Source organism: Capra hircus, chromosome 3, assembly GCF_001704415.2.
Source record: "Capra hircus breed San Clemente chromosome 3, ASM170441v1, whole genome shotgun sequence".
NCBI classification, from domain to species: domain Eukaryota; kingdom Metazoa; phylum Chordata; class Mammalia; order Artiodactyla; family Bovidae; genus Capra; species Capra hircus.
In genome coordinates this window covers 27,891,923-27,906,903 of record NC_030810.1, presented here as the reverse complement: position 1 = coordinate 27,906,903, position 14,981 = coordinate 27,891,923, and the positions used below count along the sequence as shown (strand labels likewise).

The following is a 14,981-nucleotide window of genomic DNA, read 5'->3' as shown; positions in this document are numbered from 1 at the left end:
TTTCATCCTTGCTAATCCTATGAGATATGTGGCAGCTAGTCTCCAAGATGGCCCAGTGGTTTTTGCCTCCTGATTGTCATTATTCTACATAGTCCCTTCCCACAAGGAATAGGGCTGACCTGTGAAATCAAAAGGATATTGCCAGAATGATGGAGTGACCTCCCTAGTAGGGCCATAAAAGACATTGTGACTTCCTCCTTGTTTTCTCCTTCTCTCTCTTGAATGGGGTAGCTGGCTGCCATGTTGTAAGGACACTCAAGCAGTCCTATGGAGAAGTCTGTCTGATAAAACGCTGAGTCATCCTGCCAACAGCCAACATGAAATTGCCAGGTGCACACGACCCTCCAGCCCCAGTTAAACCTTCAGAAGACTAGAGCCTGGCCAACATCACGACCCAACTAAGTTGTTTCCACATTCCTGACCCATAGACACCATAAGGGATAGTAAATATTTGTTGTTGCTTTGCGTTGCTAAGTTTTAGGTTATTTTGCTATGCAGGTAATTAATACTATTAGGTAACATTGTCATCCTCAGAGATGTAGATGAGGATGCAGCATAGAGAGTTCAAGTAACTTGTCCCAGGTTACACAGCTAACATATGATTTAAACCATGGCAGTCTGGATCTGTATAAATTTCATGTAATAAAGGAGAATTCTTCTATTATGGGAAATGAAGATACTCTGCTAGAAAAGAGCAGGGGGCGGGAAAGAGAGATAAATATGTAAGGACAGTGGCAAAGAGAAAATGGCAATTCATTTCTAGCACACATGACAGACTAGGCTAGACTTCTGTAAAGTGAAGGCAGCGGACAGTGGGAGAGTTCTGCTGCCCTTGCCGCTCAGCTGTGATTAGCTCGGGGCCACTGGTCTCCGACCCTGGCTGGATGGGTGGCGCAGCCTTGGGTATCTGAGGGTGGGGATGTGATGCCATGGGCACCCCCTCTCTGGGCTCTTATCAGCCTGCACTGTCACGGTCTGCCCCTAGATCCAAGATCCTCAAGGACAGGGATGAAGTCTGGCCCATCTGTGCTCCTTGCCTAGCACAAAGCCAGCTGGAGCAGCTGGGGGAGGTGCATATGCAGAAGGCTCTCTGGCCCTGGCCCTGGAGAGAATTCATATCGCACTACCCTTTAACAAATCATCACTGGGGACACAGCAAGGACCAGGACGACCCCGTTTCTGACTTGAGCAACTCCTCATTGGATGGGGAATCCAACAATGATATCCCAGTGTGATCAGAGAGACTGGGACACACAGTCTTGTGGGAGTCTAGAGAAGCAGGGGGGGACCTCTCTAGAGGAGGCTGGAGGGTTTCCTAGAGGAGGAGGATTGTGAGGTAAGGCCCAAAGTATGCACAGAAGTCAGCCAGGGCAAGAGTATCTCAGCAGAGACTACAGCCTGGCAGAGGGCTGAGGCTGTCTTGGGGGACAGAGTGCGGGAGTAGAATGTGCAATGGGTGGCCACTGGGCCTCTGGAGGCAGGACGCAGGGACTTGGGAAGGACATGCTGACAGCAGGTGGAAGGTCACCTGTTTCTGTTTCACAGAAAACTCACTGTACTTGGGGTTGGGTCTGAGGGTTTTCTTTGGAAACCCAGGACTGGGTGAGGCCAGTATGCTTGAGTCTGCCCAGGATGGAGAGAGAGGACAGGAGAGGACAAGAACCACTTGGGCACAAACTGTACCAGAAGCTCAGTGTCCATTTGGTGTCTGGTGTATGGCAACGGCTGGCTTTCTCCATTTGTCCCTCACGGGAATTAACCAACTTCAGTTCAGTTCAGTTCAATCATGTCTGACTCTTTGCGACCCCATGAATTGCAGCATGCCAGCCCTCCCTGTCCATCATCAACTCCCGGAGTTCACTCAAACTCACTTCCATCAAGTCAGTGATGCCAGCCAGCCATCTCATCCTCTGTCGTCCCCTTCTCCTCCTGCCCCCAATGCCTCCCAGCATCAGAGTCTTTTCCAATGAGTCAACTCTTCGCATGAGGTGGCCAAAGTATTGGAGTTTCAGCTTTAGCATCAGTCCTTCCAAAGAACACCCAGGACTGATCTCCTTCAGAATGGACTGGTTGGATCTCCTTGGAGTCCAACTTAGGTGCCCTGAAAAACTCCCAGATCTGTCCTCTGGGTTCAACTGTTAGCTCTGTCATTTATTATCTGTATGATCTCCCCACCCTTTACCTTGCTCATCTGTAAAATGGGATCAACATAAAACCTGCTTCATAGAGATGCTGTAGGGACCAAATGAGTTAAAGCATTTAAAACACACAAACAGTGCCTGAACACCTCCCTCCCAGCAAGTGTACAATAAGCATTAGCTATCATTATTACTTGACATGGTTTCCTTTCTAATCTTTTCAAGGATTTAAACATCATTTATCTAATGCTTGTTATATACCAAGGCTTGTACTTATCCTCTGAAAATAGGGGTGAATATGACATAGTCCTCCTAAAGATACAGAAATCATGAATAAAGGCAAGAACAAACAAACACGGATCAAATGTGCCTTGTGCCAGAAACCCAGACATGCCTGAGAGCTGGTTCCTGTCCTTGGGAAGGTCACAGGCTGACTAGGGAGAGAGAGAAGTGGGCCAGATTGGGTGGGGGCTGAGAGGAGCCTGGAGAACCTCTGGTAGGAGCTTTTTCAAGAGATGAGTTGCCCGCTTTGGCAGCTGGATGTGTGTCAGAGAGTAGGAGTAAAGACCCTCTTGGAGAGGAGGTCAAGGAAGGCTCAGTTTTTATTCTTTGAGTGCTAGGAAGTTATCAGAAGTTTTTGATGAGGAATTATGTTTGAATAATCGTGTTGGAGAAGATTCTTGAGAGTCCCTTGGATTGCAAGGAGATCAAACTAGTCAATCCTAAAGGAAACTAGTCCTGAATATTCATTGGAAGGACTGATGCTGAAGCTGAAACTCCAATACTCTGGCCACCTGATGCGAAGAACTGACCCATTGGAAAAGACCCTGATGCTGGGAAAGATTGAAGGTGGGAGAAGAGGATGACAGAGGATGAGATGGTTGGATGGCATCACTGACTCAATGGACATGAGTTTTAGTAGGCTCCGGTAGTTGGTGATGGACAGGGAAGCCTGGTGTGCTGCAGCCCATGGGGTCGCAAAGAGTTGGACACGACTGAGTGACTGAACTGACTGAATTAAACTAGTTGGGCTTCCCTGGTGGCTCAACTGGTAAAGAATCCACCTGCAATGCGGGAGACCTGGGTTTGATCCCTTCGTTTGGGAAGATCCCCTGGAGAAGGGAACGGCTACCCACTCTAGTATTCTGGCCTGGAGAATTCCATGGACTATAGTCCATGGGGATGCACAGAATCAGACACGACTGAGCAACTTTCACTTCACAACTAAACTAGTAGCTATTATGTGCCTACTGTACACTGCATGCTCGGCATAAATAATCTCCTTTAACGCAATCCTCACAACCCTGTGAGATAGTCATCATTTCCATTTTACAGGTAAAGAAATCGTGCCATAGAGGTTAAGTGAGTTGCCCAACATCACGTAGCTAGAAAGAGAAGGAACAGACTTAAACCCAGGCAGTCTAACCCAGAGCCTATGCTTTTAATCTCTTTACTTTGCTGCCTCTGAACTTCAATCCACACAATCTGAAAACTAAAATGAGCCTATGAAATTCCCCATTTCTGCTTCACAGATGAGCAACTGAAGCTCACAGATGGGGAATGACTTTCCTGAGACCACAGAGTGAAGGAGGTGCTAAGCTGAAGTGGTCAGTCTTGGCTGCAAGAGGGGCTCCAGTCCTATGCATCCCCTTGTCAGATTGGGCATCGTTGTGCTTGGAACAAAATCCAAACCTCTTGCCGTGGCCTACAAAGCCCTCGTGTGATCAGAACCTTGCTGCTCTCTCTGGCCTCACTCGCTCATCCAGCTTCTCCTTAGCCTCAGATTCCAGCCCGCCTGGAGGAGTCCATCTGCTGCTCTCCTGGCCAGGAATGCCTCTGCAGCTGACCTTCCTGGGGTTGGATTCTGTCTCAGTCCACTGGGGATGCCATAACAAAATCTCATGGATTGAGTGGCCTGAAAACAACAGAAATTTGTTGGGAGCCTGAGAAGTTCAAGGTCAAGGCAATGAAAGGTCAAGATGCCCGCAGATTTGAGATCCCACTTCCTGTGTCATAGACGACTATCTTCTTGCTATGTCCTCATTTGGTAGAGGGGGCCAGAGATGTCTCTGGAGCCTCTTTCCTAAGGGCACTAATTTCATGTACATCCTAGCTGATTCCCAGAGACACCACTTTCAAATACCTTCACACTGAAGATTAGGTTTTAATGTAATTCTGGGAAGATACATTCAATCTACAGGAGTTTCATTCTTGGCCATTCAGTGAAATGTCACTTCCTCAGAGAGGCCTTCTCTGATCACCTCTCTAAAGTTACCTCATATTACTCTCACATCAGCCTACTTTATTTTTTCTATAGAAGTTATGATGATCTGAAATTACAATCATTTTTTTTTTTGTTTCTGTTTTCTTGTTTTTGGGTCTCTCTCTCTCTCAACTAAGATTTAAGGTGCAGGAGAGAAAGGAGGAATGTCATCTGTTTCCATACTGTATCCCTGGGCAATGTCAGGCGCATAGTAGGTGCTCCATAATTTTGTGCTGAAAGTATGCCTGCATTTCATCGTGTGTCAGTTGGTGGTCTGTCTCCCCACCAGTGAAGCTGGTAGAGCGTCTGATTCACCTTGGTACTCCTAGGCCCAGGGTTGACACAGAGCAAGGCTGGAATGCATTTGTTGGATGACTGAATGAACAAAAGATAGAAGAGGTGACGGCAGCAGCACCTGCTGGGCTCCCTGGGGTCTGCAACCCCCTCTCATGGGGTGGCCACAAACACTGCCAATGGGCTGCTCTTTGTGGGAAGACATACGGCTCAGTAATAGGACTGCTGATGAGACAGTGACTTCTAGGCCTGAGGCTAACAACTCCTGAGGCCCTTTCTTCTATATTCCTGCCATGGAGGTGAGACAGCAAGAAAGGAGGGGAAGGTGGACCCACACTGGGCCTAACCACCTTCAAGTCTGGCTCTTTTAGTGGCCAGTGCACTCAAAACTCTTTGTCCAAAAAGGCTGTGCTGGTTGGGGCTTGCTTACCAGTAAGTAACTAAAATCCAGTCACCTGCACCCTGGACTGAGTGAAGTGGGGCTGAGACTTCAGAGGAGGGGTCTTACTCATGCCAGCAGGGGAGGACAGCAGCCCTGGGTGTGAGTCCTCCATTAGCAGGGATGAGGCATCCCTTCTGGGGGGCCCCACAGTCTCTGCCTTTCACTATCACAGTGAACACAACCCCGTTGTCCCTGCCGGTCCCGATTGTCTGCCTGGCCCAACAGGATGACCCAGTGAGAATGAATGAATCAAGTCTGTGCACCAGGCCCAAGCCACCTGCCTCTCATCCCTGGCCTCACAAACTGCATTCATGTGAGAATGCAGCATGGGCACGTTAACCAGCTACAAGGATGTGTGATGTCTGGGTTGGCGCCTTGGAGGGGTGCAGAGGTCCAATCCTGCTCCCCCGGTTTCTCCCAGATCACATGAATCCTGGTACCCCAGCCCTACCCACTATCATCCCTACTCCATGTGCACGTTCACAGGCCTGCGCACCAGGGAACATTGTCCCCCCTCCCGCCCAGGTTCACTCCTTGGCATTCCTCAGCCTCCTATCGTCCTGTCACCTCCTCCAGGCAGCCTGTGCTGCTTCCCTTAGGCCATCTGCTACCTCTGCGGGTAGAGCTCTTGCCTGGCTCATCCCAGCGTCTGCAACGGCCAGCACGAGGGAGACCCTGAGTAGGGTCACTGAGAATGTACCAACCGAGAAGCAGACCAAGAGCTCGAGGGAGGAGGGAGAGGAGGCGTCAGAGGGAGGAGCGTGGGGCGGAGGCGGCAGCGGGAGGGGGCGCGCGCGCCGGCGGCAGCAGCCCAGGCCCGGGGCCGCGCGCCCAGCCTGAGCCCGCCCCGCCGCCGAGCGTCACGAAACCTGCTTGAAATGCAGCCGAGGAGCCGGGGCGGGCGGCAGCGGCGGCGGCGGCGGCGGGGGCAGCGGCAGCCCCGGCGCCGCGGCAAGGACTCGGTGGGCTGAGGCGAGGCGGCGGCACAGGGTGCGCGGGGCGCTGGCGGCCGGAGCCCGGGGCCCGCCATGGGCCGCCCCGAGCGGGGCGCGCTCCGGCCGCTGGCGCTGCTGCTGCTGCTGCTGCAGCTCCAGCATCTCGCGGCGGCGGCAGCGGATCCACTGCGCGGCGGCCAAGGTGCGTGCGGCCGATGCCCGGCCCGGCTTTGAGCCGCTGGAGCGGCCAACAAAGCACTGCCCGGCGGCCGACCGGCGGGTTGCGCCGGGGTCCCTGAGCCCGGGCCAGGCAGGGGGCGCCTGTGCAGGATATACTCCTGCGGACCCAGGTCTCCGTTAATTCGCCCTCGACCCCCACCCTCGCGGCTCTCTTGTGTAGTGGGCTCTGTCCCCCGGCACCCGTTCTTGGGGGATGGGCGCCGTGGGGGCCAGGAACTTTGCTGGGTTGGTCACTGATGGTTTCGCGAGGGCTGTGTGATTCTCGCCGTTGGGGTTAATTTGACACGCGCGCTTCGCGGCGGCGATGAGCAGAGCCAGGAGACTACCCCGGCTGACAATGCGTTTCCGGCGACCCCTGCGTGTTGCAGAGAAAGAGGGGCTGCGTGCGAGGGGGATGTGCCCGCAGCGCCTAGTGCGCGTGTCGCGGCGTGTTCGGGGGGCTCCCTGTGGGCTGTGTCTGTGTGGATCTCCCATTATGGGCCTTGTGGGCGGGTGAGTGTTCTGAATGGGGAGTGTATCAAAATGGTGTGACACCGACTGTGTGTGCCTGGCCTCGTCGTGCCACAGAGCAGCCCGTCATCCCTGGAACTCTTATCATCCTGCCCTCCTTCCTGGTCGAGGGTGCCAGAGGCCTCCAAGGCTTTGGCTTCGGCGTCGCCCCCTATCCTGCACTCAGTAGACCCCTCCCCGCCGCCGGGACCGCTATGCTCTGGGGATCCCGTTCACGCCTCGTCTCGCCCCGCGCAGGGTCGGTCAAGGAGTGCGAAGAGAACCAGTTCCGGTGCCGGAACGAGCGCTGCATCCCTTCCGTGTGGAGGTGCGACGAGGACGACGACTGCTCCGATAACAGTGACGAGGACGACTGCCGTGAGTGGTTGGCCGGGGAAGGAGGGAACGGTGGGGGGACGCTTTGCTCAGCGCCCACGTGGCTGCAGCCTCCGCGGGGCCACCTGTTTGGGCTTTTACTGCCGGAGGCCGCCGCCAGGAATCCGCCCGGGAGCCGCTTCCTTCTGGGCACTTAGGAACCCGGCCGGTTCCCGGCGGCCCGCGGGTCCCGCTGGGGCCGGAGCGGAACCCAGCACTGCGGGGCCGGGGAGGATGGTGCGCCACGCCCAGATTGCTGGGAAGGATCTGTGGGCGGCGAAGCGACAGCCCCCACACGCGCCTACCTTTCTGTGATCCGGCCCTCCGGAACTCTAGCCTCGGCACCACAGAACGCGCTCGTGTTTCAAAGTTCCACGCAACTCTGGGCCTAGCCTTGCTTCTTTTCCTGCCGCGTTGTGTGAATGAATGGGCTCCCCGGGGCCCCTGATTGGCTGTGGGAGGACCACCCCATAGGTCTCTGTGGTCTGAGCGGGCCAATCGTGGAGCGAACGGGTGTGCAGTTTTCTGGCGCTCCGGGCGGTGGGGCCCTGCCCTGGCCCCGCCTTGGTCACACCCCCGCTCATCCCCTGGGTAGTAGGTGCAGGGCGGGCGCTGGCGCCCGCTGCTTTTCTGCCTAGTCACGGTGAAAACCTTTCTTGTGCCACCCTGGTTGGCCGACTGCGGTCTCCTGCCAGCCAGGCCCAGGAGTGAGTCATGGCAGAGCAGGAAGAAGCGGACCAGAAGGAAGAGTTTGTTTCCTGGAAGGGGCGTGAGGACCCCAAGGCCGTGCGTGAACCGCGGGCTACATGAGGTGGCCCACCGCCTCTGCTGACTGTGGCGTTCGCCGGCACCCAGGCGCAGCAGCTTTGGAAGTTCTTTCTTGAAATGCGCGCGGTTTCTGATGTCTGCGGAACCTGAAGCGAGTTAGCAAGCAGTTGTCACTGTGGGAGGAATGTAGTTCCAGGAACAGAAAAATGACTCTATAAACACAGACACAGGTAGTCATTCATCCATGGTTACTGAGCGCCTGCCGTCTGCCAGGCACCGGGGCACTTTGGAGAGCAGACCCACCCCCCAACCCCCTACAACCCCCCACCCCCACCCCCTACAATCCTCCCCGACCTTCCACAACCCCCCACCCCCACCCTGCCCAGGCCAGGGAGCACAGCTTCTGCGGGATGAGGGCAACTGGCCCACAGCTCCACACAGTGGCAAGGGGTAGGGGGACCACCTGGGCTGGCATTGTCTGTTGAGTTCTAGTTTTTGTTTTTGTTTTTGTTTTGATTTTCCTTGGTTTGCCAGCCAGTCAGCCTCCAGCTTCACTCTCAGACCATCACTGACTCAACTCGATGAACATGAGTTTGAGCAAGCTCCTGGAGTTGGTAATGGACAGGGAAGCCTGGTGTGCTGCAGCCCTTGGGATTGCAAAGAGGTGAACACAACTGAGCGACCAAACTGAACTGAACTGATCCCAGATTTGGCTGTGTGACATGGGTACACCTTTCCCTCCTGTCTTTCCTCTCCTGACCACTTGGGCTAATGATTCCTGCCCTGTTTTTGAGGACCAGTTCTAGAAATGTCATTAAAAGGGATGCGACTAACATGTGCTGTTAGCTGTGTGTCCACCACTGTGGGAAGTCTACCACTGTGTCAAGTCCACCACTGTGTCTTATATAAATTCCTTTAATCTTCAGAACAGTCCTATTTTACAGACCAAAAAAAAAAAAAAAAAAAAAACCCACACAAAAAAAGAGGCACTGGAGAGAGAGATTAAGTTACTTACCCCACAGCTATTGAGCTGTTAAGTAGGAGCTTAAATTTAAGCATCTGACTCCAGAGTTCTTAGCCTAATTATGATCCTGACCATTTCCCAATTCTGTTGAAATTCTGAAAATGCCTAGGTGAGGGTAAAATGACAGCGAATCTCCTCGCTGGGAGTTGTTCTTCTGTGGTTCCTTTTAGGAGTGCTGAGGATGGGGTGGGGAAATAGAAACTACATTTCTGGGCTGGTTTTACTTTATCTCCCTGAGTCTGCATAGCAACAGTTTTGTGAGGATGGCTGTGAAGAGCAAAAGTGTTCCTTATCATTCTCATTTGTTGGTAAGAATTCTGGCTCCGAGAAGTTGAGTGATTTGCCCAAGGCCACACAGCTGAGAGTGACAGGACTTGGCCAGGGTGCCCGCCTGCCTGCTAGCTCAGGGGCATTGTCTGTGGTGGTGGTGGGAGTGTGGTGAAGAAGGACCCAGGAGGGGGATCCCAGTGCTTCTCATGTCCACGCAAGGCTCTGGGCAAGATGAGAGTGAAGTAGCTGGTGGCGGGGCGAGGGCCAATCTGATGGGCTCCTGCTTTCATTCTGAGATGGCTGGGGTGGGGTCAGAGGTTAGTGAACAAAAGGGTTAGTGAACAAAAGGGTTCACTAAGGGTTTTGTTGTTGTTGTTGTTCACTAAGGGTTAGTGAACAAAAACAGCTGACATTGAGGGCTTGGCTCTTAGTATCGAGTATTGATCCTACACACTGGACTTTCCTAGACTTGTTTCATCATCTGCCAAATGAGGGTAGCCATTCCTTTACTACAGATTATACACATAGAGAGTCTTCACATGGGGCTGGTGAAGAGAAGGGAATGGATGCGAGTTCACACCACCAAGGTCTTTAGAAAGGGACTCCTAGGGTCACAATGAGAAGTAGTGAAGAAAGGGCTGCAAGCTTCAGTGGCTCTATGGGGCCAGGTGTTGGAAAAGGGTATTTTGTCACCTCTTCCTTCCCCATTTGGGAAGTTCCCTCCATTCTGGGCCACCTGCTCTGCTTGGAACTATCTTCCCTGCCGTATATTTAATCATTCTGCCCCTTCCGCCCTGTGAGAGGGCCTCAGCCACTGCCCCTCTGTACCTCTTAGCTTGTAAACTGGGGATTGCAATTTGTAAGTGAAGTCTGTGTGCAGCAAAATGAGTTTAAGCTCCCAAAGGGGCTGGAATGTGGACCATGAATCCCGTGAGATGATGGAGGTTGGGGGGAGGGAGCTTGTCTTTGGAGGAAGCCAAGGAGGGCTTTCTGGAGGAAGAGACAGCTGAGCCAGGCCTTGAAAGATGGTAATTAATGGCATTCCCTCAGGACTTGATGCCTTCCTGGTGGCTCAGGTGGTAAAGAATCTGCCTGCAATGCAGGAGACCTGGATTCAATCCCTGCGTCGGGAAGATCCCCTGGAGAAGAGAATGCTAACCCACTCCTGTATTCTTGCCTGGAGAATCCCATGGACAGAGGAGCCTGGCAGGCTACAGTCCATAGAGCCGCAGAGTCAGACACCACTGAGTGACTAACACTTTCACTTTCATTAGGACTTAGCAATTAGAAATAGATGATAGGGGTCCCACATTATAGAGGAAGAACTGGAGTTCAGAGAGGTGACATGATGCCCCGAAAGTCACACAGCTCCTCATGGTTGGAGCTGGAACTGGATCTTCTAAGTGCTGAAACTTAACCCACAATGGATGGGACTTGGCTTTTCGAATAGAGCTGGCAGGATGGGAAAGGGAAAGGCTCATGGGGCGTCAGTTCTCAGCTCAAAGGGCCTTCAAAGTGGAGGAAGGGGCTGGAAGCTCAGGGGCAGCCCAGCCAAGGGAAGGGGTGGGGTTCCTGGCTGCACCTGGGCCACATAGACCAGCCGGCGTCTTGGCCTCAGTTTCCTGTTGCTCCTTAGTGTCTGGGGCAGAGACAGGGCTTCTGGTCTCCAGCCAGCCCTTTGCTCCCAGAGCAGCAACAGCAAGAACAGTGCACATTTACTGAGCCCTTGCTGTGGACCAGGAGCTGTGCTGGGATTCTACAGAACGGGGTGACTCTGTGAAGTCCCTGCGCACATCCTCACTTTACAAAGGCACAGAGGGGTTAAGGAACACTCTCAAGGGGGTATGATTTTTCAGTAAAACTGAAGCTGCTGGGTTTGAATGCAGGCACCCGACTATGGAATGTGTGCCACGTCAAGCACTAGCTGTAACTTCAGGCAAGTCCTCCCAGGCCTCTGTTTCCTCATTTTGAGGGGACATCAGCCTCTCCCTCACATCCCCCTCCAGCTTCTCTGTGTGGATGGGCTGTGTAGACAGGTGGCCCGGTTGTATGTTCAGTTTTCTCTCCCTATTCAGGCTCTTTTAGGCTGCCCTGTTCTCCTAGCCTTCATCACCCCTCCACTTCAAGTTTAATAAGCAGTGGCTGCAGTGAGGTCTCCCCTGGCCAAGAGCTCATTAGCTAGGCGAGGCCTGGCTGCAGGAGCGCTGAGGCCTGCTGGGCAGTGGCCTTGTAAATAATTAAAGCTTGGCCACCACTTCCAGCTGGGGCTCCACATTGCATTTGGTATTCAGTGTGCCACCTGACCTAAGCCATTCTAACACCCCTGACACCAGGCCCAGCTTCGTGTCCTTTTTTGGATGGAGTCATCTGACAGACAGCGCTGCTCTCTCTGAACCTCGGTTTCCTCATCTGAGCTGCCGGTTCCACCATTCAGAGTCCTCCTGAAGCTCCCATGTCCCCACAGCATAAGTTCAGCTGAGACGCCTCTGCATCGGGGCCTCTGTGACCAGCTCCTAATGGCCGCTGCCCTCCAACCCCTTCCTGCTCTTCCTGTGGACGGACCTGTGACCCCAGACTTCTGTCACGTTCTAGCTTTCCTGCTGCTTCTCACGGCGAGGCCTTTGCACACATCTGTGTGGAACGCTTTCTGCTGCCTCATCTGGCAGCCTCCTTCTCGTCGTCCTCGAATTGTCACCTCCTTCAGAAAGCCCTCCCTGCTACCGTCTCTCTCCTGGGCTGAGATACGTGAGTCAAGGGAGGGGAGTTAGAGACTTGGTGTTGGAATAACTCAATGTGGCCCTCAATGAGACACTCTTGGTTTTCTATCCCCACTGTGACCTCTGGCTGAATGGCCTCGGAGGTGGGATTAGTCTCCCTCTCCCAGATGTGCTGTGAGGATTCAGTGAGATAATGTGCCTGATAAGCAATAGGTGTCCAGTGAATGGCAATGGTCTGTCTGCTCTGGAGTTCACTGAAGACTCTACGTATCTGTCTGCCAAGATGTCCCTACTTCTTCTGCTCCTATTTGCTTAGCCAGAGGTCCGAAGGCTCCCACGTCTGAGACTTGTCCCAGCCGCAGGGTTGCTGAGCCCCAGTGGAGGTAGCCCCAAGGCCATTCAGCCCTGAGCTGAACCTGGGAATAGAGAAAGTCACCCAGGGAGGGCCTGAGAGAAGAAGTGAACCAAACCAGCCTGGTTGGTCTCAGTGGAGTGTCTGGGGCCCTGGGAGGGGCAGAGGAAGCCTTCCTTGCGGCCAGATGATTGTCCCAAGGCTGGTTTATGAGCTCTCTGTGCCTGGAAAGGGGAGGGAGCCCTGTGGCCCTCAGCAGACCCCAAGCTTCTCCCTTCCCCACCAGGATGGTGCCTCCATGGCTTGGTCCCAGCAGGCCTCGGGAGCGTTTGCTGAAGACTCTCCCATGGGCCTTCCTGCGGGCTCTTCTGGGACCAAGTTCCCCTCCGGAAACCCCCTGGGCTCACTCAGGCCTGCTGAGGGTTCTGAGTACAGTAGGCCTCTCAGCCCTCTCAGCCGTCTGCACGAAACTGACTTGACAGCTTTCCCTCCTTGGGGAAATAGCAGCAGCAGGTGAGGCCAGAGAGATGCCCGCAGGGAGAGGGTGAAGAGAGGGAGGAAGCAGAGGGCTGATGGAGCAGGAGAGGACCGATTTGCTTGCGCTGCCCTTCAGGGCTATAAGCAAATGGAAGTAAGTGTTCTGGCCCAGGTCAGACCCCTAGGCCAGTGCCACCCCCAGGAAGCCAGCCCTGCGCTGAGGGGAGGGTGTGGGGCCCTGCTGTGGGGGCCGTGCAGCCAAGCCTCAGGGCCCTGGATCTAAGCAGCACTGATAACACCTGCTCACATGCCCCTATAGCCCAGTCTTTGAAGGTCTGGTGGAGATGCCACCTCCCCCAGGTGGCCCTCCCTGACCTCTTGTCCTCTTGCTCCCTGGTCCCTGAGCTCCCATAATCTGTCCCTGTTCTTCCTTTGGTCCCAGATCCTTCTTCTCCAAGTTGTCCTGCCAACCTTGTGCTGAGCAAGGAATATGCCAAAATAGCTCGCTCGAGGGAATTACTAACAATCGATACAGGCTATTTACCCTGCGCCTAGTATCATGTTGGAAGTCTGCATTCAGTAGCTTTGCTACTCACAACCCTTTGAGGGCTGTTTTATTATTGCCTTTTCAAAGATGATGAAACCGTGGCTCAAAGAGAAGTTACTTGGCCAGTGTCATGATGTTTGAGTGCTAGAGCTGGGACTTGACCCAGGCCTGTCCACTCTGGAGCCTGGACTTTTCCTCAGGCTCTTTCTTTCCAAGCTCTGATTACCCTGTAGAGGTCAGAGGGCCTGGGGCTCAGAGGGTGTGGAAGAAGTGGGTGAGGGCTTGCAGTGTCCAGTGATGCCTCCTTGGACTACAGATTTCTGTCTGGGAGGGACCCTCTTCCTCTGGAGACAGCACGGAGCCCCAGCATAAGGTCCTCTCCTCACATAGCCCCCCATGAATGTGAACCTCCATAGTTTCCAAGGGTATTCCTTGGCCATTGCCTGGGGATGGTGGTTACTGTTCCCATTATACAGATAGGGAAACTAGGGCCCCAGCGATATGTCACTGATGCAGGTAACCTCAGAGTGTCATTTCCAATTCACTGTCTTTCCTCCAGAAAAGGCCAAGAACCCAAGTCATCCAAAATGTTGACTTTGGCTCTCTGTGCTGTGCTGTGCTTAGCCGCTCAGTCGTGTCTGACTCTGCTACCCCAAGGACTGTAGCCCGCCAGGCTCCTCTGTCCATGGGGATTCTCCAGGCAAGAATACTAGAGTGGGTGGCCATTCCCTCCTCCAGGGGATCTTCCCAACCCAGGGAGTGAACCCAAATCTCCTGCATTGCAGGCAGATTCTTTACCATCTGAGCCACCAGGGAAGCCCAAGAATACTGGGATGAGTAGCCTATCCCTTCTCCAGGGGATCTCCCTGACCCAGAAATTGAACCAGGGTTTCCTGCATTGTAGGCAGATTCTTTACCAGCTGAGCTACCAGGAAAGCTCTTGGTTCTCTGGCTCCCACGCAATTCTCTGACTGTGGGTCTTCCTAAATACTTTCCTTCTGCTTGGATTGTCCTGCCCTGTCTCCTACTAATCCTTCAAAACCTAGCTCATTACCTCTGCCATGAAGCCTTCCCTGTCTTCCTGGTGTGATCTAACCTCTCCTATATTTGGATGCCATGGCTTTGCAGACCCTTGTCATAGCCCATTGTAGGATCTTGTGGTTGCTGGGGAGTATCTGAGGTGGGGGACCACAGGGCCTGGCCCAGAGCCGAGGCGTTTGAGGAGTGGTATGTGAATGAATGAACGGACTGAGGAAATGTCCCCCACCTTTGAGAGTGGGAAGCTAGTATCAGTCAGATATGGGGGACCCAGGGGCCTCTGAGAAGCCCCTGAGGGGTCCTTGAAGCTGGAAACGGGAGCTGGGTATCCTTTAGGGACCATAGTCAGGTCTTCTCTTGTGATCTGGGTCACCTGAGGCCAAGGCTCTGAGAAGCCAAGTCACTTGCCCCGGGTGGGTTGGTCGGTCAGCGACAGACTGGGCCATGCCTGTCTAGCTACAGTGTGACGCAGGTAAGGAAGGAGATACATGTTCACACATCCCAGTCACAGCTGCAGTGGGAGTGATGTGGGGGTATGCTATGGCCCCTCTTCCTTTCTGGGCACCCCAGGCATCTGTCTTTGCCAACCCCTGCCAGTGGGCGTATGGACTT

General features: G+C 53.8%; 1 protein-coding gene across 8 annotated transcripts in view; it reads left to right on the top strand.

Moving 5' to 3' along the window:
- Positions 5,619–14,981, top strand: part of LRP8 (LDL receptor related protein 8) — an 82,071-nt gene continuing 72,708 nt past the window's right edge. For 3 of the 8 annotated variants that reach the window (XM_018044319.1, XM_018044318.1, XM_018044317.1), the window contains exons 1-2: positions 6,116–6,274; positions 7,060–7,179. In XM_018044319.1, coding sequence (XP_017899808.1) covers positions 6,166–6,274; positions 7,060–7,179 — 229 coding nt within the window. In that variant the 5' untranslated portion in view covers positions 6,116–6,165. Of the gene's footprint in view, positions 6,275–7,059; positions 7,180–14,981 lie in introns of all 8 variants that reach the window. The other 5 variants (XM_018044342.1, XM_018044333.1, XM_018044321.1 and 2 more) reach the window with 5 other exon arrangements.